The following is a 26,264-nucleotide window of genomic DNA, read 5'->3' as shown; positions in this document are numbered from 1 at the left end:
TTCAGTGAAAGTCAAAGTTTTAACTATATGCATTTGGAATTGATTTATGCATATGAAATTATGAAAATGTGTTGTGTTAACATCTCTGAGACTTGCGACGTAACTGTTAGTTTGATGGCGCCATAGATTGGAGACGAGAGTTGACGTCCGGTTCCGGTTTCCATGTATTAGCAAGCTGCTAACAAGGACGTTTTGTGACAAAAAAAGAAAACATTAACAACACGGTTGCACCGTGTATTATTAACACAACAAGACTTGATATTGTACATTAACTGCAAAAAAAATGGGCAAAATGTTCTTTTAAATACGAAAAAAACGAGAACCCGCTCGTACTCGGAGGTTCCACCGTGTATTGTTTTAGCTTCGGTACGACCATACAGTATCCTTGTCCAACAGGACTGAGCCAGCTATGTGGACTCGTGGCTAAGACGTGCACGGAGTACAAGTTGTACTGGATTCACACACCACTGACTTATCCTGGCTGACCTTGTTGCTTTTTTCATACATGTTCGAAGCTGCAGCTGCATTCCACTCACATCAACCTCAAAGATGGGCTCTTTGTCGCTCCTTTCTACATTCCATTTCCTGCCCCCCCACCTCCATATACGGCACACACACACACACACACACACTCTGGTTTTTTTTTTAATTGTTTCTGTTCTTTTGTTACCATTTCTTTCTCCTCTGCACTCAGTGTCTGCGTATCTTTATGTGAGTCCCCCTTCCCAACCTTCTTCTCTTGCCTGTAAGATGATCGCAGCCGTCGTGTTGCTGCCAGCTTTTGGGGCCCATGTGAAAAGCTGCGCTCAGATGAAAGCCGAGGGGAGGGGGGGGAAGAACAAATCGTACTCTATGTAATTTGAACGAATGCATATCAAAGACATCGGTCGTATGCGTCACGGGGGAAAGCTGCTCCCCATGAGGTGTCTTGTTGTCTACATGCACTTTATAGGCTGATTGTTGGAGGTTGGGAGAAGAGGTGCAGTGAAGCTGAGTCAGGACCTGGATATGTAAACAACTTGATTCCCTGGAAGGGAGCAGTTGTTTTTATGCTGTGGATAGTTTCTGGAGACTGTTATTCTTTTGATATGTATTTTTTTTTTTACAGTTCTGTTTTTGGATTAATTGTGGAGTATGGCCGAGCAGCATGCAGGAGTCTAAATAGTAGATGCTGGCCGTATGCCGAGAGAGGTTCGGTGAGCAGGGAGTAACCAAAGACGGTGCAGACGTCAGTATGCCATGTCAACATGCCCTGTGTCTCTTTCTGTCGAAAATCCATAGTACCTATAGGATGACTCGGATCTGCTTCAGCAAAGCTATAGCGCAGTTTTAATAACGACCAAAGCATATTAGTTGGTACAGAAAATGACAGTAAGATAAGTTCCAAACAACATGGTAATGGTTTAATTTCATTTGAACATGCATCAGATTACAATTGAATGCATCCCATAATCAGTTCACAGTTCCCCGTGTCCAAAAAGGAGTCCTACCCCTCCATCTGGTACTTTTACAATCAGTAACTGTTACATTTGTTCACTTCCTGCTTTCCTAATATAATTTTAATTTTTTAATTTTATTTAATTAATAATTTTTTACTTAATTTTATTAATTTTTACTTTTTTAATGTATTTTTGTTCACTTCCTGCTTTCCCAATATAATTTTAATTTATTTTATTTTTATTTAATAAATTTCTTTATTTAATTTTATAAATTTTTATTTATTTATTTTATTTTTTTGTCACTTTCCAAAGTACGAGGTGATATGACCATACTTCCTGCTTTCCATAATACAGTTTACTTTTACATGTTTCATTTGTTCACTTCCTGCTTTCCATAATACAGTTTACTTTTACAATCAGTAACTGTTACATTTGTTCACTTCCTGCTTTCGTAATATAATTTTAATTTATTTTAATTTTATTTAATTAATAATTTTTTTACTTAATTTTATTAATTTTTACTTTTTTAATGTATTTTTTGTTCACTTCCTGCTTTCCCAATATAATTTTAATTTATTTTAATTTTATTTAATAAATTTCTTTATTTAATTTTATTAATTTTTATTTATTTATTTTATTTTTTTGTCACTTACCAAAGTACGAGGTGATATGACCATACTTCCTGCTTTCCATAATACAGTTTACTTTTACATGTTTCATTTGTTCACTTCCTGCTTTCCATAATACAGTTTACTTTTACAATCAGTAACTGTTACATTTGTTTACCTCCTGCTTTCCATAATACAGTTTTAAGTTGTTTTTTTTTTTTTATATAAATAATGTACCTCGCACCGAAGTACGAGGTGATATGACCATACTGTGACAATGTGTACCATAGTAAGTATCAATATAGTGATATATATAGCACATCATGACTGGTTCAAGACTCTTCATCCTTGTATTTAGCAAACATCAACTGCTTGAATTGGCTCATCGTTGTGCATTGTTTGATTTCCTTACTCAATCCATTCCATAGTTTGATTCCACATACTGAAATGCTATGGCTTTTTAACGTAGTCCTAGCATATAAGTGTTTCAAATGTACTTCTTCCCTGAGATCATATTTCTCCACTCTTGTAGAGAAGTACTGGATGACATTTTTAGCTAATTGGTTGTTTTTAGCCTTATGCATTATTTTAGCTGTTTGAAGATGAACTATATCAGCAAGTATTTGTGATTTTAGTATGTTCTCTGTAGGCGGCATTGTGAATTATCTTTACTAACTTTAAACTTCCTAAAGAATATTTGTAAAAAATATTTATCAAATAAATTACAGATTTAACGTATTTCTTTAAATATTATTTTTTCAAGTACTTTTGAGTTTATTCTTGCAATGTTTCTCATTAAAATATTTTTTTTTTTCTCTGAATATTTTGACTTTATTTTCAAAAAATTACAGCAGCTTTTTTCATTTTCTTTTTTTTTAATAACTAGTAACTATTTCAACTTTTTATGACTTTATTTGCATAATATTTTGACATTTTCACAGCCTAAATTTCTTTGTTGTTTTTTTCTCAAAGAATTCCCATTTCAGAAAAAACATTACATATTTGTTCTTTAATATTTCAACTTTGTGGTGCGTTATTTTTTCATAATATGATGATTAAAATGACTGCTGAGTTGTCTTTTAATATTCTAGAAATAAGGAGTTAGTATGCATCTCTGGCGGAGTATCTTTAAAGGACAGTACTGTTAAAGTGTATGACGTTGTTATGACATTATGAATTATCCTTACTGACCGAAGTACGACATGTGAATACTTTGTTTGTTTTTGTTTGCGTATTGCATTGACCAGCAAAGTGAACGCTTTATAAGTTTATAAATAGACCCGTGTCCTGCTGCAGCAGGCAGGAAGACACAACATTCTAACCTCCTTTAGAAAAGGTCAGGAGAGTGGTCCGCGCACACTAGCTGTCAAATACACTGGTCCACTTTGACCGAAGGCTGCCTGTGTCACACTCGTTATTGATTCTCTGTTCGATGGGCCTCATAAGAGACTGTAGTATCATATGACAGTTTGACAGTATGACTTGACCAAAAAAAGGGATTTACTGTGTATTTTATTCACCACAAATTTACATATACTGCGCTGGATTACCAGAATATTTTTTTTTTCTGCAATATAAAATGAGGATGTCCATTGTTGTTGTTCTAAGCTGTACTATCAATGTTCCTAGTTATTATCCAATATCTGATATACCGTTCTTTTATTTATTTTTTTTACTCAGGACCGGTAAGAAGCAAAGTCCAGGAAAAAAAAGTCCTAAATCCACACTGCATTGCCCTTCCCAAATACACCCAAAAACACACATTAAGTGTTCCGCAAGTCGTCAGCGATGCCAAGGGGGCCTGATCAGCCAGCTGCCCGCTCTGAACAACCCGGCCTCTTCACCCCAGACCCTTGAGGTGAGGCCGTACCCGCTAAGAAGTCCGCTACTCCCTCGTCAACCTGGGAACCAGAGGAAACCAGTTCTCCATTCAGCCCGGGGAGGCACTCAAGCCCATTCAGGAGCTGCAGCCTCGTGCTAGCCTCGCAGGTAGGCTTTGTAAAAACTTCAATCCGACCGTCCAAGCATTCTTGACTCATTCTTGATTAATCTTCTTTGCACATATTACGATGACGAAATGGTGTATGGTTCTATAAAAAGCTGTGTGCTGCAACTAACAATTATTTTTACTCGATTAATCTGAAGCTTGAGGTTTTGATTAATCGAGTAATCAGTGCAGTGGTTTGGTCGGCGGCATAACAGAAAACGGGCACAAACGTCCATCGCTGTTTATCAAAGTCTTAACAAATGAATGTTAAAAACTGTTCACATTTGAGACTAAAATTAGAATAGTTCAATAATCAAATAATAGAGTACCGTAATTTCCGGACTATAGAGCGCACCCACTATATTTTTAGAGGAAAACCCATTTTGTACATACACAAGCCGCACCTCTATATAAGCCGCATGTGCCCACATTAAAACATGTTAACATATTTACAAAAAAAGACGGTACACAGAGTTTTCAAAGTTTTAATAATATAAATACTATAATAATAATATAACTTTCTTCACAAACGGTGCCTGTGACGCCGGCAGTAAAACAGTAGCCACCCGCTAGCCACCCGCTAGCCGCACGCTAGCCGCACAATAGCAACACGCTAGCAGCACAATAGCAACACGCTAGCAGCACAATAGCAACACGCTAGCAGCACAATAGCAACACGCTAGCCGCACAATAGCAACACGCTAGCGGCACAATAGCAACACGCTAGCGGCACAATAGCAACACGCTAGCGGCACAATAGCAACACGCTAGCGGCACAATAGCAACACGCTAGCAGCACAGCCACCTGCTTTTATTACCTTTTGAAAGCTTTCTTCGTCTTTTATTTTTTACATTGCTCCAGTTCTTCCCGCTGCCATTTCCAGCGTCTCACCATCGATTTCGTTTATGCTATTAAGTTTACGTGCAGAAGCTCTGTTTCCTTCTTTATCGGACAGCTCGATTGCTTTTAGCTTGAAAGCTGATGAGGGTATGTTCACGCTAATTTAATTTATGCATTTATTCCACCTGTGTTAATCTTACCTTTTCTACTCGAGAGCCCCCTGGCGGCGGTTAGAAAAATTACATAAATTGGCCGCATCACTGAATAAGCCGCAGGGTTGAAAGTTTGGGGAAAAAATTAGCGGCTTATAGTCCGGAATTTACGCTAGTTTTCAGTGCATTGGATAATTGAGTAATGATGGATTCATTTAATACAATTAATTAGTACAACCCTACACCTAAGCCATTGCCCAAAAGGATTCTTGACAATTACGACCAGAATTGTTTTTATTAGTTCTGCAGCCAAGCTAAGACGCTAATTGTTAACACTATGCGGTGTCATTTTTTAGTACACATCTGCAACCGGTAATTAAGGCCGCACATCTGGCTGGATCCGCCTATTAACACTCCTTTCAGCTCCTCCGACTCTTGTTTGCTCGTTTCTTTAATTTAATTCTGTCTCCTCTTTTCAAGCTTCATCTCCCTTTTTTTTTTTTTTGTCGTCCTCAGCCAAAGTTCTATCTTAACTCTGTTTGACAGCCTTTCCTCTCTCTCTCTCTCTCTCTCTCTCTTTTTCCAGGCATGGCTCCCATTCGGGATTCCGTCAGCCATTCTCCTAATCAAACAGGTGACTACACATTGCCTTTCGTCTTCTATATTTCTCTGTATTTCCTCCTTTTTTTTTTTTTTTTAAGCGTTTCGGCCTTTTTTTGCTTGGCACTCGGTCTCTCTCTCCTGACCTCGAATGATACATTTCTCTCATGGCGTATCAGAGAGATTGTCAAGGATGAATGAAGGGAAGTTGGATTGAAACGGCACAAAAAAAGAGACTTGGCAACAGAACACAATAAGCAAGCAAGCAAGCGAGCGAGTGAGCCTTTGGCAGTCATCTATGAGAAAGTGAGATGTATGTGATGACTGCCAGTTGGTGGGAGTTACGCTTCGAAAAAAATAAAAAATAAAGCGATAGTAAATGTAGCCGAAGACTGTATGTGACTCAAGATTGAAGACGGACTTGGCAGCCTCGTAACATAAAACGAGCCAGTTCGCTGCAAATGGCTTGTTTTGGACAACTGAACGCTGGTATCATAGAATCAAAAAACGGTCTGTAAATGTTCTCTGTGAGTCATTCAAGTTTTAGATTATGGACATTCTCATCCAATAAATATCCCTAAGGTGTTTTTGTAAATATTTGTGAAAAAAATACTGATTTTCAGACTTAATCCCGAAGTCACTATCGCCGACCCTGGCTTTGCTTAAGTGAATTCATAGTTTCTAGCTTGTTTGTGCTTTTTGCTGTTGCTGTGGCAACAAAATGGCGACGGCCGTGTCCAATTGGAAATAATGGTTAATTAATCGGTACTTTCAACCACACCCATGTTTGTACGATGGACAGAAGGTGTTACAAAAGTGGATACCAGGGCTCGACAATAACGATGTACCGATGGCCCGGGGCAAGTTCAAACAAAATTCGGTCAAGTAAATCCAATCAGTGATATTCCCGTTGGGCAAGTGCACTTTAGCATGCCATACTGCGAAGAGTTTTTTTTTTTTTTAAAGCGGTTCTTGTTGGGTGTTGGTAAAACACAGACTGAATCGTTTATTTAGACCGTTTATTTAAACCAATCAGCGATCGTTTGACTACGAAAACATCTATCATGGCGTCCCTGCCAACATGGTCTAATTCTTCAACAACTTCTGAAGGAAAACACCAAAAAGTGATGAAACAGTGCCTCCTAAACGAGTATTTTATTAAATCAAATGATGGCACAGGTGAGTGAATCCCATTGCTGTGACAATTTGAAGCGGTCACAATGAAACGCCACCGATTTTAGATCCAATACCAAAGTGCTGATTTTTGCACAAGCTACAAAATCTAGCGCTTCCATTTCTCTGTGTATTTTTCTCACCTTTTGTTTCACAAATTATTGTTTGACGATTGAGCATTTTTTTTTCTGGATTAAAAACGCTTTACTACAGTAAACCTCGGATATATCGAAAATTCACTCACAACGGACAGATAAAAAAGAACCGATTTTTTTGTAATGCATTTCCAATAAAAATTCATTGCATATATCGGATTTTTTATAACGGATTTCGCCTATTTCGTACAAAATCTCCAGTCCCGTTCCAATGCATTTCCATTAAATTTCCCTCGCATATATCGCATGGCCGCATCGTGGCGCTCCGATTCGCCGAATCGTGACAGGCTGCTATACGACGTCATTTGCAGCGTTTGCAGCGTTGCCTGCGCGTCCACGTACATTGGAAACATAGTCAAGGAAGTGCCTTTTTATAACGGATAAAATCCGATTTACGCATATACCGGATATAAATCCGATATATGCGTAAAACGGACATTTTCCGGTATACGCATATAACGGATTTCGCTTATATCGGACAAAACCAGTGGGAACAATTGAATCCGATATATCCGAGGTTTACTGTACAAGATATAATCAGATAAATATCAACGTCACGAATATCCACTCCGTCGATAAAATCAGCTTATATCACCTCGTACTTCGGTATGTGACAAAAATAAAATAAAATAAAACAAAAAAAAAAACCCTCTAACTATATTAGGAAAGCAGGAAGTGAACAAATGTAACAGTTACCGATTGAAAAAGTACCAGATGGAGGGGTAGGATTTAATAAGCTTTGCTTCTTCCTACTCCTTTTGGACATGTGGAACTGTGACATTTTCCGGTATACGCATATAACGGATTTTGCTTATATCGGACAAAACCAGTGGGAACAATTGAATCCGATATATCCGAGGTTTACTGTAGTACACAAATGTGTCTTCCACAATTTGATCCACAATTTGATCTATTTAATCATGACCTATGTAGTAAAAACAACCGCAAGAAATGATAATCATTTAATCTTTATTTGAGATTCTCATGTGATGCCACAAAAATGAGATGATATCATTATGGCGGTCTTTTCATTTTACATGGGGCAAGTAGTTCTCACCTTAAGGATTCCTCACGGGCAAGTAATTTTTTGTTTTTAATGTAGAGCCCTGGATACTTTGTAACACTATATATCTCTTGTGTTTGCTTCAAGGTCTGGAACACCCTGGCTTGGACTCTCAGTATGAGCCGTCTCCCTGGTCTTCTGGTTCTCCCTGCAGTAGCGACGGCAACAGCAACTGGGGAAAAGTGCTAGTGGACGGAAGCACGGACAAAGCCAACAACCCCTCCTCGACTAATTCTTCTGTCTGGCCCCCTTCCTCTTCGTCCTTCTCTTGTTCCTCTTCTTCCTCCGGCTGCGGATCCGGATCAGACCCCGAGTTGGCGTCAGAATGCATGGACGCGGACTCTAGCCCCTCGACTGGCTCAGAGAAAAACTTCGGGGCGATCGCTGCGACAACTGGGATGATGTCGGCAAATGCGTCGTCCTCGGCGTCTTCTCCCTCCTCTGCCATGATGGTTGGTGTCTCGCTGAACGGAGACAGCAACGGCAATAGTCGTCAGGTCAACGGAGGACTCGGAACAATCTGTGGTGCAAATAACGGAAATAGCAACATGACCGGACCGCCGCACTTGTCTGCGGCTGGGTCCGGCGGTATTGACAGCAATAACATGGGTAACCATAACAAGCTCGTTAATAACAGCAGCGTTTGGGGCACCCAGCCAGGCAACACCATCACGACTTCCAGCGGAAGCACCACCTACATGAATGGAGACTCCACTCCAAACACCATACACCCAAATGCCAACCACGGTGCCTGGTCGCAGAATCCAAGCCCGAGCCCGTTGTCCCAGGGCCAACGGCCTCCACAGCCTCAGGGGATGAATTCAAAACTGGCTCTTGCGCCCCAACAGGGCCCCTTGCTGGGCTGGGGCGGCATGGCAGCTCCAGATAACGGCGCTATGATGGAAGACATGGAGGTGAATCACGGTACATCAAGCGGCAACGTGTTAGGAAGCGGCAACGGCGGAAACGGTGGCCTGCAGCCCGCCAACCTTAACACTGAATCAAACGGACCAAATAACACTATAACGATGAATACTACTTCTTCTTCTACTACTACTACTACTAACGCAACAATGACCTCGAGCCCACCAAACTCCATCGCCTCACCCCAGATGAGCGGCGAATGTTCCTGGGGTTCCATTGGAGGCGGGAGCGGTGGTCTGCTGCCCAATGGAAACACTTCATCAGCACCCCAGCATCCCCAAGGAGAAACGGGGCGCCCCGGAACTTTCGGCACACCTTGGGATGCGTCTACCTGCTTCGGAGATAAGGGCCCCCCGAATTTAGACACTGTGAACCCACAAAGCGGGAACCCCCAAATGTCCTCTACTGCTGCTTTTAAGAGTAATAATAACCACCACGGCGCTGGCGCACCGCGCTGGGATCAAGGGCCGGCCGGTAACCCGAATCAGTGGGGTGGAGGCGTCGGTTCAAATCAAATCCCGGGATCCACAGGAACTGTAAACCAAACTGCAATGGGCTCCAGCTTAGGGGTACCACGCCCTTGGGGAAGCAGCGCATCTTCTTCCTCCTCGTCCTCGTCGACATCCACAAAGATGTCCGCCGCCGAGTGGGGAACAAGCCACGGCGGCAACCCCTCGGATGCTGAAAGTCACAAAGGAAGCGCCGCGAACAACGGCTGGAAAAGCCTCGAGGACGACGCCATGGGCATGGGCGCCGGAGGACCCGGAAGTGCAAGCCTGGCAGGTGTGACAGGAGGCTGGGGTCGCTCTGGAGGAAGCGAGGGAAGCGGCGAGAGCTCCGGAGGCCAGTCCAGCTCAGACAGAGAGGGCAGCCTCTCCAAGGGAGGGAACCGAAGAAAAGCCAACAGCGCACCGTTCGCACCCGTTCCGAGTCGAACCGACGTGGATCCGAGGGTCCTGTCGAACACTGGATGGGGACAAACGCCCATACGGCAGAACACCGCCTGGGATGTCAATCCCCCTTCTAACAATCAGCCCCCGGCTCCCAGATCAGATGAAAGAAAGCATAGCTCCGGCTGGGGAACAGGGCAGGCAGCTCCCAGCCAGACCTCTGGAGGTTCAGGCTGGGGAAGCGGCCCAGGTTGCGCAGGCTCGGACACAGGAAGCACCGGTTGGGGGGATCAGAGATCAAATTCCGGGTGGGATAACAAGGGCCCAGCGAGTGGAGGTGGCTGGGATGATGGATCCGCTTACAAAGGCGGCAACATCAGCAAAGATGAAAGGTAATTAATGTTTTATAATAGCTTTATTATTATTTTATTATTATAAATAATTATTATATTATTTATTATCTTCCAGATCCAATACTTGGACTAATGCGCCCAAACCGCAGCAGAGCTGGGCCTCCAACAGTGGAAACGGAGACGAAAGCTGGGGCAATGGCGGCGACGGTCCCAGAGCGGGTTCTAACAACCACTGGGGCGACTCCCACAAAGGGGCTGGTTCAGTAGGCTGGGATAGCGACAGCGACCGCTCCGGTTCTGGATGCTGGAGCGAGCCGGGTCGCACCAACACCAACACCACCAGCAGCAGCAACACCTGGGGGGGAAGCGGAGGATCCAATACTCCAGACCAGAGCACTCCGAACCCTGGCTCCAATTGGGGCGACCCTGTCCACAAATCTAACCTTCAAAATAAGAGCCAGAGCTGGGGGGAGCCGGCGAAGAATCAGCAGGGTGCCCAGAACTGGGGCGAGTCCACTTCGAAGTCCTCTCATGCTTCCAGCGAGTGGGGGAAAGGTCCGGACTCAAACATGTCACGGGGCAACAACAAGCCTACAGGTCAGTGAATATCCTGTGCATACTAGTCATGTGACTTTCCTTGCTCAAGGGAATGTTGTCATCTCTCCAGCAACTGTACTAACTAGCACCGCTGTTTCAAGTCTTCATCCTGGTTTTTCATTTTTGGAGATGTAATGAACTACGATAGATAAATTGGTGTGATTCTGTCATCAGGCTGGTTGGGTGGTCCGATCCCCACAGTGGGCCCGAAGGACGAAGCAGCAACTGGCTGGGAGGAGCCTTCCCCAGAGTCCATCCGTCGAAGGATGGAGATTGATGATGGAACAGCAGCTTGGGGAGATCCTGGTGAGGACGCCCGTTGTAAACACTGCAGTCGACGCACGGTGCTCACTATCTCAAATTCACCATCTTGCCAGGTAAATACAATGGCGGATCTGTGAACATGTGGAACAGAACGAGCCAGTCGGACCAGGACGGCACGAGCCCGTCGTCTCAACACCCGTCGCATAGCTCGACACATTCTTCTCAGCCGATGCAGCCTCACGGCCAAGACAAAAGTGGCAGTTCTGGTAAGTCGGGTTAAATTCTTTGTCGCATTGCACTTTTTTTATGCAATGCAAAAAGCTGAAAATGATGTTCCAGCTGTTTATTTGTGTTGACCAATTTGTCGCATGGGTGATTGTAACACAGGGGTCTCAAACCCGCGGGGCCCGCAGGACACTAGTTTGAGGCCCCCGCCTTTTTATGAAAGTTTAATGTTAGTGCGGCCCGCGCAAGTTTGATATGGATGCTGTATGGTATCATGTACCCAGAAAAAAATATTACGTTTGATTAATGTTCATGTTAAAGGTTAAATAACTGTTAATAGTTATCCTCCCTATCCGTGTGGAAGTGGTAAGTTTTTGGGTTTGATATGGATGCTGTATGGTATCATGTACCCAGAAAAAAATTATTACGTTTGATTAATGTTCATGTTAAAGGTTAAATAACTGTTAATAGTTATCCTCCCTATCTGTGTGGAAGTGGTAAGTTTTTGGGTTTGATATGGATGCTGTATGGTATCATGTACCCAGAAAAAATTATTACGTTTGATTAATGTTCATGTTAAAGGTTAAATAACTGTTAATAGTTATCCTCCCTATCCGTGTGGAAGTGGTAAGTTTTTGGGTTTGATATGGATGCTGTATGGTACCATGTACCCAGAAAAAATGATTACGTTTGATTAATGTTCATGTTAAAGGTTAAATAACTGTTAATAGTTATCCTCCCTATCCGTGTGGAAGTGGTAAGTTTTTGGGTTTGATATGGATGCTGTATGGTATCATGTACCCAGAAAAAAATATTACGTTTGATTAATGTTCATGTTAAAGGTTAAATAACTGTTAATAGTTATCCTCCCTATCCGTGTGGAAGTGGTAAGTTTTTGGGTTTGATATGGATGCTGTATGGTATCATGTACCCAGAAAAAAATTATTACGTTTGATTAATGTTCATGTTAAAGGTTAAATAACTGTTAATAGTTATCCTCCCTATCCGTGTGGAAGTGGTAAGTTTTTGGGTTTGATATGGATGCTGTATGGTATCATGTACCCAGAAAAAATTATTATTACGTTTGATTAATGTTCATGTTAAAGGTTAAATAACTGTTAATAGTTATCCTCCCTATCCGTGTGGAAGTGGTAAGTTTTTGGGTTTGATATGGATGCTGTATTGTATCATGTACCCAGAAAAAATTATTATTACGTTTGATTAATGTTCATGTTAAAGGTTAAATAACTGTTAATAGTTATCCTCCCTATCCGTGTGGAAGTGGTAAGTTTTTGGATATTTAACTTTAAAGGAAATAACTCGAAGGCTACCGTTTAGGTCGCTAGCTCTCTAGTTTGCGAGTTAGCACGTGTGTCAAGACCCTGCAGTTGCGCAATATGTTGTAAATAAAAAAAAAAGTATAAATGTGACTATAGTCGTGTTTTGTCATGTCTACAGGGCTCTAATAATGCTTTGTTCATTTTAATCTGAAAAAAAATTATTTGTCTACCCACCAACTATATGTGGTTTCTTAAGTTTTTATTATTTGCTGTTTTATTATTATTATTATATTTATTTATTACTGATTTATTGATTTTCTTTATTCTTAATTTATTTTTCATTTTATTTTGTGTAGAAAAATAAAGAGTAAGATATTTGTGAACAGTGGAATGTTCTATCAGAGCTTTTCTTGTAGAAAATTGGAACCAAAAATTGTTTTTTTTTTTTTTTGGGAAAACCTGATGCGGCCCAGTCTCACCCAGACCCGAGCTCCAGTGGCGCCCCAAGTAAATTGAGTTTGAGACCCCTGCTGTAACATCTTATTTTGCGTTATGCATCAAAATCACTTTCATTATAACAAGTGTGGAGTCTCACAATTGCAAGCCGGGTAATCTTATAGACAAACATAACCTCCAATAAACGTAGAACTAATATTGAAATAGTGAAATGGGGCTGATATGGACGTGTCCGTGCAAGCCTTTGTCTGTCTTCTTGTAATAGTACAAAGATATGTCTGAGAAATATGATCTTCAAGGATTCACTTTAAGGACTATTGCGACATGAGGAGTTCTATAGAAAACCATAGTTTGCTCAGAAGCACAGACTAAGATCTAAGATGTGCACACACACACAACTATTGTTCTTCCTGCAATGTTGGGAGCTTTTTGCCAATCTGGTTGAGTCATCCCTCAAGAATGCTAATAGCATAAATGAATCCCCCGCTCCCCCCCCCCCACTGCTTCTTCTCCTTTTTATTAGCCTCTTTTGCCTTTTTCTTTCTATGACTTGCCAATTGGGCTGGCAATAGAAAGCCAGACTTTTGTTCGGGCTGTGAGACAGACAGGAAAGAGTAGTGGAGAAGGAGGTCGTGTTATTTGCAAATGGGGAACGGTTTCTGTGGAAAAAGCTGGAGAAAGTGAAGGAGACTAGAGGCGGCGGGGGGGTTGGGGGTGGGGGGGCTGTTGGGGTTATACGGGGACTCTGTCTAGTGAGCTAACTGGAGCAGCAAAGTGGATAATGAGGAAGTTTGTGAGCCAACTAGGCAGCTACTATGATGGGGGAAATATACTGTGTTATGAATCCATGGGAATGGAAATACATTGATTACTATGGACAGCTTTTTGTTGTTTGTTTTTGTTGTTAAATTTAACATGTCACTGTTTCTGTGACTAGTTTGCAGATGAAAAAAAAATAGTAAATTGGCCAAGTTGTGCAGCTTTCATTTGATGGTTAATGCATCTTCTGGATATTTCCATCTTTTTGTGCAAATAAATAAAAACACGCACGAGCAGGCCAATACGTCGGCCTCGTCTTTCATGCATTTCTATAAGCTGACATTTTGTGTGGGACTCGGGGAACCTCGGGCCGCCCTATCATTTGTCCCCAAACATGTCCGGCGGTGGGAGAAAGCAGCAGGGCTCATCGCTCAACTGTAACACACACACCCGACCTCATCCATACACTCGTATGACGAGCGTTAGCATCGCAAATGACAGCGTTGGTTAGCTGCAGGGATACTATTTGCTTTTGAGCAGGGGTCTCAAACACATGTGGCCCGCAGGACACTAGTTTGAGGCCCCCGCCTTGATATAAAAGTTTAATGTTAGTGCGGCCCGCGCAAGTTTGATATGGATGCTGTATGGTATCATGTACCCAGAAAAAATTATTACCTTTGATTAATGTTCATGTTAAAGGTTAAATAACTGTTAATAGTTATCCTCCCTATCCGTGTGGAAGTGGTACGTTTTTGGGTTTGATATGGATGCTGTATGGTATCATGTACCCAGAAAAAAATATTGCATTTGATTAATGTTCATGTTAAAGGTTAAATAACTGTTAATAGTTATCCTCCCTATCCGTGTGGAAGTGGTAAGTTTTTGGTTTTGATATGGATGCTGTATGGTATCATGTACCCAGAAAAAATTATTACGTTTGATTAATGTTCATGTTAAAGGTTAAATAACTGTTAATAGTTATCCTCCCTATCCGTGTGGAAGTGGTATGTTTTTGGGTTTGATATGGATGCTGTATGGTATCATGTACCCAGAAAAAAATTATTACGTTTGATTATTGTTCATGTTAAAGGTTAAATAACTGTTAATAGTTATCCTCCCTATCCGTGTGGAAGTGGTACGTTTTTGGGTTTGATATGGATGCTGTATGGTATCATGTACCCAGAAAAAAATATTATTACGTTTGATTAATGTTCATGTTAAAGGTTAAATAACTGTTAATAGTTATCCTCCCTATCCGTGTGGAAGTGGTAAGTTTTTGGCTTTTTAAGTTTAAAGGAAATAACTTGGAGGCTACTTTTCTTGATTTGTTTATTTATTTTTCATCTTATTTTGTGTAGAAAAATAAAAAATAACATATTTGAGAACAGTGGAATGTTTTATCAGAGCTTTTCTTGTAGAAAATCGAAACCAAAGCAAAGTTTATTCATTTTTCTGTTTTTAATAAATGTGTTTTTCTTTGGAAAAACTGATGCGGCCCAGTCTCACCCAGACCCTAGCTCCAGTGGCCCCCAAGTAAATTGAGTTTGAGACCCCTGTGTTTTTAAGGGTGTTAATGTGAATTGCTGAACTGTCTGAATGTTGTGTGAAATATGAAAAATAAAAATATGTTTGTGTGTATCCTTCAGGTTGGGGTGATCCTTACCCCCCGCAGAAGGAGTCCTCAACATGGGGCGAACCCTCTTCTGCGGCGCCTGTTACAGTCGACAACGGAACATCTGCCTGGGGGAAGCCGGTGGACACTAACTCCGGCTGGGAGGAACCCACCCGGGATAACCGAGAACCAGCATCTGGATGGGGAGGGCGCCATAAGTCCGGTAGGTCTGCACAGGATGATGAACTTGAACTTGCCGAGTTGAATCTTTTTATATTTTAGCTTTTTGCTTTCACTCCTCAGCAGGTCTCGGTTCCAAGCCGATGGAGACCTGGTGCGGCGAGGATGTGTCCATGAGTAACAGTTGGGACCAGGAAGAGGAAGTCGAGATTGGCATGTGGACCAACAACCCGCAGGACAACAGGTCACATGACCACAACACCTGGAACTACAAGCATAGAGGATCCAACAAGGTTTGTTTATATTTATTAATACTGTTTTGTGGTTTAATACTATGGAGGACCAAAACTGCCAAAATAATAAATAAATAAATAAATAAGTGAAAATAAAAACAAAAATGAAAAAAAAAATTAAATACACAAAAATAAATATAAATGGAAATAAAAACAAAAATCAAAAAATATATACATAAATAAATAAAAGCAAAAATAAATACAAAAATACAAAACAAGATTCAAAAATTAAAAATAAATACAAAAATAAATGTAGAAATAAATACAAAAATAAATATAAAAAAATATATATATAAAAATAAATATTAAATTTTTGAATCTTGTTTTTTATTTTTGCTTATTTATTTATTTATGTATATATTTGATTTTTTTTTCATTTTTGTTTTTATTTTCACTTTTATTTATTTATTTATTTATTATTTTGGCAGTTTTGGTCCTCCATATAATACAGCCTACTAGTTAAAAAAAAAAAACTATATGTAAGCAAATTTTACAGTATGTATTTTTGCCGAAATTAAATATTTTCAGGCTTTTTATTTTTAGGCTTTTATTACAGGTTTGAATTGCACCAGAACACATTTTAAATCTTAAATGGCTTATTTTGCTCTTATGTCTCCTATATTGAGTATTATGTGTGTAAAGGTGACTATAGGGGTGCTATTTAAAGTCTGCAGCGCTCTAATACAAAATATATATGTGGAAAATTCACATACTGTGATCGGGTATGGACCAAATTTTGTTTGTGTTTTTCGACTTTTTTTTTCCTGATTACGGATTAACCCCAGCACTGTGATGCTGACACTTTTTATGCTGTGATCAATTCCATCTTATTGTGCTTTTTTTCCCCCTTCTTGTGCTTCAGATGAATAAACCAATCAACAAACCAGACGAGCCGTGGATGAAACACTTCATGAATCAGTTCAACAACATGAACTTTTCTGTAAGTTATTTTTTTTGTCATGTCACCAGCAAACGATGTCGTATTTAAAGACCTTCCTCTTTTTCCAAACGTTGCTGTTTTGCATTGTAAGCTGTTAGTGAATTCGATGCCGACATTTGTAAATCTATTCAAACCGAGTCGATCCTCACCTGGTTTTTCCGGGTCAGTCAGAAATGCCATGGGAACGTGCTGCACGGGAGTGGCGGCTTTAACTCACATAATTGGCTATGAACATTTTCATCTTTTTATATGTAATCCAACCATTCTTGGCTTGTTTTGTTTTCAACAATTAAGCAATGCAATTCCTTTTTTTTTTTCTTCCATTTGCAGCGAGATTCTCCTGACGATTGCATGAAAACTGGTGTGGGAATGGTGCAGGACAAGCGCATGGACAGCATGGGAGATTTTAACGGAGTAATGGGGAAGAACCCTGGGTCTCAACACCAGCTCCCCAAAGAGTCCACCATGGATCGCAGCTCTTATTATGACAAGGTAACGCACTTGTGAGGAATTGTGGGTCACGGGATGGGGGGGGGGGGGGGCATGTAACAAGCGGGGGTTACATCACCGACACCAAGCGAGTATCCATTAAATATGAAAGGAGTGTTGTTGGACATGTTGACTGGTTGCAGCTATTTGCATCAGGTAAGACATGCGCTGTCTGTCCTACTGCGCCCCACAGTGGCTAATCTAACACACTGCAGTTGTGCAGCACTATGTTGGAAAATGATGTATGTATCTCTTACTATAACATGTTTTTTGTAACTTCAGTTTGTTAAAAAATATCAGAATATCATTGATATTCTATATTATAGTCATTTATATCCCTGTACATATCCTCACTATTATAGTCATAGCCTGTTATAGTTTTTTTTTTACATAGATCTGTCCATTTTTTTTCTACATTTACTTACTACTAAGGCACTTATAAAATTGCGCTTCTGGTTGGATGCTAACCGCATTTTGCAAATAACAATAACGTTTAATCTAATCTAATATAAATATATCGAGATATGAGTTTTGGTCTATATCAGGGGTGGGCAAACTACGGCCCGGGGGCCACATCCGGCCCGCCAAGTGTTTGAATACGGCCCGCCCAATCTTTCCAAAGTATTTAATTTAAACTCAACATACAGCCTGGCATCATGGCCTGAGCCAACCTTTTGATGGTTGTATCAATTTCGTTGTTTGACATGGTCTGTTGTTTACAAAGTGCTCCTGAAAAAAGAGACACAAGCACATAATAATAATAATAAAAAATAAAATAATAATTATTATATTATTATTATAACTATTATGATTATTATATTTATTATATTAATTCTAATTATTATATTAATTATATATAATAATATTGTTATAGTTGCATATTTTACATAATTATAATATAATAATGATTATTTTAATTTTATTTTAATTATAAAATTTTATTATTTTTAAAATATTTAAATATAAATATAAAATAATAAATAATAATAGCAGATTGCATGACAATTTTACAGATACAATAATACCAGGTGGACTGTTACGTGTACAATATAAAGTCTGCCCCCCCCCCCCCCCCCCCCCCCCCTTACTTTAATCCTTACTTTATGGAAATTCACATATCATGGTTGGGTCTGGAGGTAATTAAACACAAACGAGAGATGACTACACAGGAATTGACAAGGCTGTAAAAAAAACAAACAAAAAAAAACTTTATTGGCATGTTTTCTCTTCAAGCTTCTGGTATTTGCTATCATGGCGTCTTTGCTTTGCTGCTCTTCCACTTATTGCTGCTTCCTTTACGCTTTGCACCCCGCCCAACAAGATATTTGTTCGAATGGCTCCACCCCTCTCCTCCGACTCATTCCTCGCCAAAATTAACGGCTCTCTCCCTCTCCTCTCGCCCCCTCTCCCGCTTTCTGTCCGCTGCCTCTGTGTCCCCCCCGCGCTGTGCTTGCCGTGCGCCTGGCCTTTGCTTCCGCAGCTGTCTGTCACCCTCTCCGCTTCTGATGAGCACTGCTCCAGTCAAAGCATGACCATTTCCCCTTCCAATTCCGCTCCGCCTATCCCATGTCCCGACTCCGGGCCCTCTCTTGCCCACTCTAGTCCTGGTGTTTCTCGGCAGGTGAGCCTTCTTCCCCGTCGCAATAACACCATTTTTAGAAATGCAATTCACATTATTCCGCCACAAACTAAACAGTAAACCTCGGATATATCGGATTCAATTGTTCCCACTGGTTTTGTCCGATATAAGCGAAATCCGTTATATGCGTATACCGGAAAATGTCCGTTTTACGCATATATCGGATTTATATCCGGTATATGCGTAAATCGGATTTTATCCGTTATAAATAGGCACTTCCTTGACTATGTTTCCAATGTACCTGGACGCGCAGGCAACGCTGCAAACGCTGCAAATGACGTCGTATAGCGGCCTGTCACGATTCGGCGAATCGGAGCGCCACGATGCGGCCATCCGATATATGTGAGGGAAATTGAATGGAAATGCATTGGAACGGGACTGGAGATTTTGTCCGAAATAGGCGAAATCCGTTATAAAAAATCCGATATATGCAATGAATTTTTATTGGAAATGCATTACAGAAAAATTGGTTCTTTTTTATCTGTCCGTTGTGAGCGAATTTCCGATATATCAGAGTCCGATATATCCGAGGTTTACTGTACATGCTTGTTGTTCTCTAATGTGCATGAACTCATTTTATTATATTGTATATCGATGATGATGTGATGTATTAGTTCACTGGAGTTGTACCGAATTTGTTTGGCTGTTATGACAATGTCCCCCCCCCCTCCTCCTCTCCTTGTTTTGTGCGTCTAGAATGTAAACCCAATGTTGGCACAAGGCCGTGGTGGACTGCACTCTCAGCTCCCTCATCCTAACTACCGTAACCAAGTGCCTCCTCCCATCCTACCCCCTCAGGTACCCCCCCCCATATATAACCTCTTTGACTGTTCCTGGATGATGAATAGACATCCAATGATGAAATTACAGACTTAGACTCTCTTGTGTCTGTTTCCAGGTTCCTCCATCCCTGTTGAAATACCCAGGAGGCAATGGAGCCCTCAACCCTCTGCTGGGCCCTCAGCAGGTCGCTGTGCTCAACCAGCTCTCTCAACTCAACCAGTTGTCACAGCTCAACCAGCTGTCTCAGCTCAATCAGCTGCAGGTAGAGTGCTGAATTCATGAAAGAAAAAAAAAAAACACCTTAGATGTTTTGTCTTTTTCGTGTTTTGCATTTACGTTTTCTCTTTACAGCGTCTTCTCCTCCAGCAGCAACAACAACAACAGAAGGCTCAGAGCCAGAGAGTCATGCCTGTGGGACGACAACCCGAGCAGGTATAGCATTATTTAACATGAAGGGGTGTCAGACGACGAGACTGGGTCCACGTGAAACGAGTCAAGAGGAGATTCATTCATTCATTCATTCATTTTCTACCGCTTTTTCCTCACGAGGGTCGCGGGGGGTGCTGGAGCCTATCCCAGCTGTCTTCGGGCGAGAGGCGGGGTACACCCTAGACTGGTCGCCAGCCAATCACAGGGCACATATAGACAAACAACCATTCACACTCACATTCATACCTATGGACAGTTTGGAGTCGCCAATTAACCTAGCATGTTTTTTGGAATGTGGGAGGAAACCAAAGTACCCGGAGAAAACCCACGCATGCACGGGGAGAACATGCAAACTCCACACAGAGATGGCCGAGGGTGGGGAAAGACAAAATAAGAAGCCAAAAAGTTACCACTTCCACACAAAATAGGAGAACTCATTCATTCATTTTCTACCGCTTATCCTCACGAGGGTCGCGGGGGGTGCTGGAGCCTATCCCAGCTGTTTTCTTGGGGCGAGAGGCGGGGTACACCCTGGACTGGCTGTGCCAATCACAGGGCACATATAGACAAACAACCATTCACACTCACATTCATACCTATGGACAATTTGGAGTCGCTAATTAACCTAGCATGTTTTTGGAATGTGGGAGGAAACCGGAGTACCCGGAAAAAACCCACTCATGCACAGGGAGAACATGCAAACTCCACTTAGAGATGGCCGAGGGTGGGGAAAGACAAAATAAGAAGCCAAAAAGTTACCACTTCCACACAAAATAGGAGAACTCATTCATTCATTTTCTACCGCTTATCCTCACGAGGGTCGCCGGGGGTGCTGGAGCCTATCCCAGCTGTCTTCGGGCGAGAGGCAGGGTACACCCTGGACTGGTCGCCAGCCAATCACAGGGCACATATAGACAAACAACCATTCACACTCACATTCATACCTATGGACAATTTGGAGTCGCCAATTAACCTAGCATGTTTTTGGAATGTGGGAGGAAACCGGAGTACCCAGCAGTCACAGCAGTCGAGTGGTTAGCGTGCAGACCTCACAGCTAGGAGACCAGGGTTCAATTCCACCCTCGGCCATCTCTGTGTGGAGTTTGCATGTTCTCCCTGTGCATGCGTGGGTTTTCTCCGGGTACTCCGGTTTCCTCCCACATTCCAAAAAAAACATGCTAGGTTAATTAGCGACTCCAAATTGTCCATAGGTATGAATGTGAGTGTGAATGGTTGTTTGTCTATATGTGCCCTGTGATTGGCTGGCCACCAGTCCAATGTGTACCCCGCCTCTCGCCCCAAGACAGCTGGGATAGGCTCCAGCACCCCCCGTGACCCTCGTGAGGAAAAAGCGGTAGAAAATGAATGAATGAATTTTGCCCCCCTACCTTTCAGACGAGTCCCATTGGTTCATTGCTGCATATTCTGTCGCTATTTTTTTATTTTTTTTTTAAACAGTTTGCCCCCTACCTTTCAGACGCGTCCCATCGGTTCATCTCCATCAATGATGCAGCCACCGCGTCATCTCGACCCTTCTTTGCTGAAACAGTCCCCAGCCCTGAAACCATACCTGGATAACTACTTGCCCCACAACAGCCCTGACATGCAGAAGGACGCCTCTACCCTTGGATCCTTCAGCAACTTCCCTTTAAGTAGGTTCTTCTATAACATATCGACTATTAATATGTATCGTTCATTTCAATAAACGATCCCTCTGTTCTTCTTATCAGGCTTGAACTCTAACCTGAATGTATCCTTGGACATGGGTGTTGGTACTAATGCTGGCGGAGCTTTAGGCTACAAAGAGCCACCCCAGTCTAGACTGAAGAAACTGTGGGTTGCTGATCCTCTGGAGCAGAACAGCAAATCTGGTATGCAATTGATAATATACTTTGGGAGATTGTGATAAATTGATCCATCCTATGAGTACAATTTGTAGGGCCCTATAAATTCCGTTTTAATTTTTTCCCAAATTTTGTTTTTTCCGTTTTAATTTTTTGGAATTCCATTTTTGTTTTACCTTTTACTCATTTTACCACAAAAGAGTGCGTTTTAATAATGTTTATGAATAAAGTGCACACTAATTAATTAGAAATGAACTTACATTCATTGAGGCGACACAATATTGCACTTTTCCTCAATACTTTACTACTGCATCATGTAACACAACATTGCACTCGGTACACTCGGGGGAGGTGAAGTTGTCGGAGGCTGCTGGCATTTTCAGGCAGTGCTTCACGAGAAAAGGACGTATTTTTCCCAACTTCTCCAAGGGGATGTCGGCCTCAGCACACATGCGCACAAAATCCTCGACAAAGTCTTTTCTTAAGTCCGCTGACTTGAACGAGGCAGTAACGCATGTCTGTCGGGGCTGCCTGCTAGCGTTAGTGCTATGCGTTTCTTTTTTTTTTTTTTTTTAGATGACTTTTGGATAACAAGTGGTCATCACATGTGTTTTTTCGCTTCCAGTCAACTGAGTGTTGACAGAAAGTACAAAATAACATGTCACCTGGGTACTGCTCGGCTCTGTATTTCGGCGTTAGCGTGGTATTGCGCAACTTCTTCGCAGACGGGGGGAGTGCCATGTTTGAAAAAGGGCGGTAGGCAGGTATTGTGTCACATTGATTACCGACCTCCGGGAACGATTCCCCAGGTTTATGTTCCTCTTTCTCATGAAAACAGCATTTCCGCGATATTCCGCATTCAAAATAATTTCCGTTTTTATTGTCTAATTCCGTGATTCCGTCCGCGATTCCGCGAACGCGGAAATTATAGGGCCCTAAATTTGTCACTTCCAACCAACATCAAGCATTTTGAGCTTCATTTGTTTCTCCTACAGGTGCTATTTCGTCAGGGATGCGTCTGGAGGACTCCTTTTATGACTTCCTGTCCCCTGGCCCATCTCCCTTGAGTCCCGCCGGCCAATCAATGGGCTCAGTGGGTGATGGCTGGCCGTCTCGTGCCAACTCCCCCCCGCCCCATGGAAACACCGTCACCTGGCCCCCAGGTACACGCCCGTCAATATTCGAACACACACACACAAAACATGAGCTCACGGCTGTGTCTACGCGTGTGCAGAGTTCCGACCCGGTGAACCTTGGAAAGGTTACCCCGACATTGACCCCGAGACCGACCCTTATGTGACTCCTGGTAGTGTCATCAATAACCTCTCCATCAACACCGTCCGTGACACAGACCACCTCAGGGACAGGAACAATGGTGAGTCAGTAAGCCAAAATATTATTTTAATAATAATTTTATTAAATTTTGTGCCTAACGCCCCCCCTCTCTGTGTCCCAGGGCCATCCTCATCACTAAACACCACGATGCCTTCTAACAGTGCCTGGTCATCCATTCGTGCCTCCAGCCACAGCGGTTCCCTCACCAGTACAGCACAAAGCACTTCAGGTGTGGAATTCAAAAATGCATATTCCGCATTTCTCCAGCGTTCCTTTTCCCCCCACCAGGTAAAAATTGTTTGCGTTTCCTTGTCCGTGTCCCCCCCCCCCCCCTCCCCCCCCCTGCAGCCAGACCCAGTGAGTCAAAGTGGTCTCCCGGCGGTGGTTCTGTGTCTAACTCCTCTCTGGCCCACGAGCTGTGGAAGGTCCCCCTGCCTCCCAAGCCGCTGTCTGTGGCGGCCCCCTCCAGACCTCCGCCTGGCCTCACCAGTCAAAAGCCCAGCGCCGCCTCCTCCGGCTGGGATGGCTCCGCCCTGAGGCTGGGTGGGTGGGGTTCCAGTGACTCCACCTACACACCTGGTGAGATGTCGCAAAACACACTCCCAACATCATTCATTCATTTTCTACCGCTTATCCTCACGAGGGTCGCGGGGGGTGCTGGAACCTATCCCAGCTGTCTTCAGGCGAGAGGCGGGGTACACCCTGGACTGGTGGCCAGCCAATCACAGGGCACATATAGACAAACAACCATTCACACTCACATTCATACCTATGGACAATTTGGAGTCGCTAATTAACCTAGCATGTTTTTGGAATGTGGGAGGAAACCGGAGTACCCGGAGAAAACCAAACGCATGCACGGGGAGAACATGTAAACTCCACACAGAAGATGACCGAGTGTGGGGAAAGACAAAATAAAAAGCCAAAAAGTTACCACTTCCACACAAAATAGGAGGGGAACTCATTCATTCATTCATTTTCTACCGCTTATCTTCACGAGGGTCGCGGGGGGTGCTGGAACCTATCCCAGCTGTCTTCAGGCGAGAGGCGGGGTACACCCTGGACTGGTGGCCAGCCAATCACAGGGCACATATAGACAAACAACCATTCACACTCACATTCATACCTATGTACAATTTGGAGTCGCTAATTAACCTAGCATGTTTTTGGAATGTGGGAGGAAACCGGAGTACCCGGAGAAAACCCACACAGAGATGGCCGAGGGTGGAATTGAACTCTGGTCTCCTAGCTGTGAGGTCTGCGCGCTAACCACTAGACCACCGTGCAGCCCTGCTGGCAAATCAAAAATATTTCAGTGTTTACAATTGATCACAAAATGCATTTTTAGATATCAGTTTTGTTCTTTTTTTAAAGGGACAGTAAGGGCAATCAGGTCTGGTGTGTCTTGTGTCTCGCTGAATATTAAAGTAACATTACTAACGCCCAGAATATTACTTATGAATGCTTTATTTGTAGTTTAGTTTATTAGCCATGTTTTCTTAAATACTTAAAATTTCCTTTTAAATAAAAATTTCCTTTTTTTACTGATACAGTAAACCTCGGATATATCGGACTCGGATATATCGGAAATTCGCTCACAACGGACAGATAAAAAAGAACCAATTTTTCTGTAATGCATTTCCAATAAAAAATCATTGCATATATCGGATTTTTTATAATGGATTTCGCCTATTTCGGACAAAAATCTCCAGTCCCGTTCCAATGCATTTCCATTAAATTTCCCTCGCATATATCGCATGGCCGCATCGTGGCGCTCCGATTCGCCGAATCGTGACAGGCCGCTATACGACGTCATTTGCAGCGTTTGCAGCGTTGCCTGCGCGTCCAGGTACATTGGAAACATAGTCAAGGAAGTGCCTTTTTATAACAGATAAAATCCGATTTACGCATATACCGGATATAAATCCGATATATGCGTAAAACGGACATTTTCCGGTATACGCATATAACGGATTTCGCTTATATCGGACAAAACCAGTGGGAACAATTGAATCCGATATATCCGAGGTTTACTGTACAACAAAACAGCATGATGTTTTGATTTTTTTTTTTTTTTTTAGAGTGAAACCGCACAAATTGCAAAAATGAAATTTGGATATACTTTTTTTTAAAGAAGTCAGTGTACAGCTTTTGTAGCGCAGTATAGATGTAACATCCACTGCAAATTGTCCTTTGAGAAGATGATGTCGTGAAATGTTTTTTTGGGTGTTAAAATCTCCATCCATTCCCAGGTTCCAGTTGGGGCGACAGCAGCAGCAGTGGCGGCAGCAGCAGCAGCTCAGGGAGAACGCAATGGCTAGTTCTGAAAAACCTCACACCTCAGGTATATGCACCCCTCCCCCCCCCTTTTAATGAATTGCTGCGTCATTTCTTCTTCATGTGTGACTTAACTGACCCGATGGTTCCATCCCCTTAGATCGACGGCTCTACTCTGAGGACTCTGTGTATGCAGCACGGCCCTCTGACCACATTCCACCTCACCCCGCATGGTAGCGCTGTGGTGTGCTACAACTCCAAGGATGAGGCTGCCAAGGCCCAAAAGAGCCTGCACATGTAAGGAGCATTACATTGTATATGATTACATAATTATGACAATTATAGGTAGTTTCTAATTGAATATGTGCAGTTGACTGGAGTTAATTCTGATTCTGTTTAATGCAGGGGTGCTCACACTTTTTCAGCATGCGAGCTACTTTTAAAATGACCGAGTCAAAATGATCTACCCACTACAAAAATGCAAAACATCTATTTATTTTCAAATGTATTGAGGATTATTTGTACGTACAATGTATGTTGATGTACCTTACATAACCAAATGAGCCAATATTGCAAAACACACATAATTAACTATTAACATTTTTTGTAATTACCTGAGTTTACTTTGATGACTTGCACTGAATTGAACCAGCCAGGGATGCATAGTCCGGACAGTA

The 26,264-nt window shown here is 42.2% G+C and overlaps 1 protein-coding gene across 5 annotated transcripts in view; it reads left to right on the top strand.

Annotated features, from left to right (window-relative positions):
* LOC131102972 (trinucleotide repeat-containing gene 6A protein-like) overlaps positions 1-26,264 on the top strand; it is a 47,929-nt gene that overhangs the window by 13,829 nt on the left and 7,836 nt on the right. For 2 of the 5 annotated variants that reach the window (XM_058048712.1, XM_058048713.1), the window contains exons 4-24: positions 3,728-4,036; positions 5,614-5,661; positions 8,106-10,224; positions 10,301-10,782; positions 10,957-11,088; positions 11,160-11,312; positions 15,413-15,601; positions 15,682-15,851; positions 16,714-16,791; positions 17,122-17,283; positions 19,616-19,717; positions 19,818-19,964; positions 20,054-20,134; positions 21,609-21,783; positions 21,862-22,002; positions 22,971-23,138; positions 23,210-23,350; positions 23,432-23,539; positions 23,659-23,889; positions 25,563-25,654; positions 25,748-25,884. In XM_058048712.1, the coding sequence (XP_057904695.1) occupies positions 5,616-5,661; positions 8,106-10,224; positions 10,301-10,782; positions 10,957-11,088; positions 11,160-11,312; positions 15,413-15,601; positions 15,682-15,851; positions 16,714-16,791; positions 17,122-17,283; positions 19,616-19,717; positions 19,818-19,964; positions 20,054-20,134; positions 21,609-21,783; positions 21,862-22,002; positions 22,971-23,138; positions 23,210-23,350; positions 23,432-23,539; positions 23,659-23,889; positions 25,563-25,654; positions 25,748-25,884 (5,054 nt within the window). In that variant the 5' untranslated portion in view covers positions 3,728-4,036; positions 5,614-5,615. The remainder of the gene's footprint in view (positions 1-3,727; positions 4,037-5,613; positions 5,662-8,105; positions 10,225-10,300; positions 10,783-10,956; positions 11,089-11,159; positions 11,313-15,412; positions 15,602-15,681; positions 15,852-16,713; positions 16,792-17,121; positions 17,284-19,615; positions 19,718-19,817; positions 19,965-20,053; positions 20,135-21,608; positions 21,784-21,861; positions 22,003-22,970; positions 23,139-23,209; positions 23,351-23,431; positions 23,540-23,658; positions 23,890-25,562; positions 25,655-25,747; positions 25,885-26,264) is intronic. The other 3 variants (XM_058048714.1, XM_058048716.1, XM_058048715.1) reach the window with 3 other exon arrangements.

The sequence above is a fragment of the Doryrhamphus excisus genome, chromosome 15 (assembly GCF_030265055.1).
Source record: "Doryrhamphus excisus isolate RoL2022-K1 chromosome 15, RoL_Dexc_1.0, whole genome shotgun sequence".
NCBI classification, from domain to species: Eukaryota; Metazoa; Chordata; class Actinopteri; order Syngnathiformes; family Syngnathidae; genus Doryrhamphus; species Doryrhamphus excisus.
The sequence above is the reverse complement of the archived record's forward strand: the minus strand, read 5'-3'. Positions and strand labels throughout refer to the sequence as shown.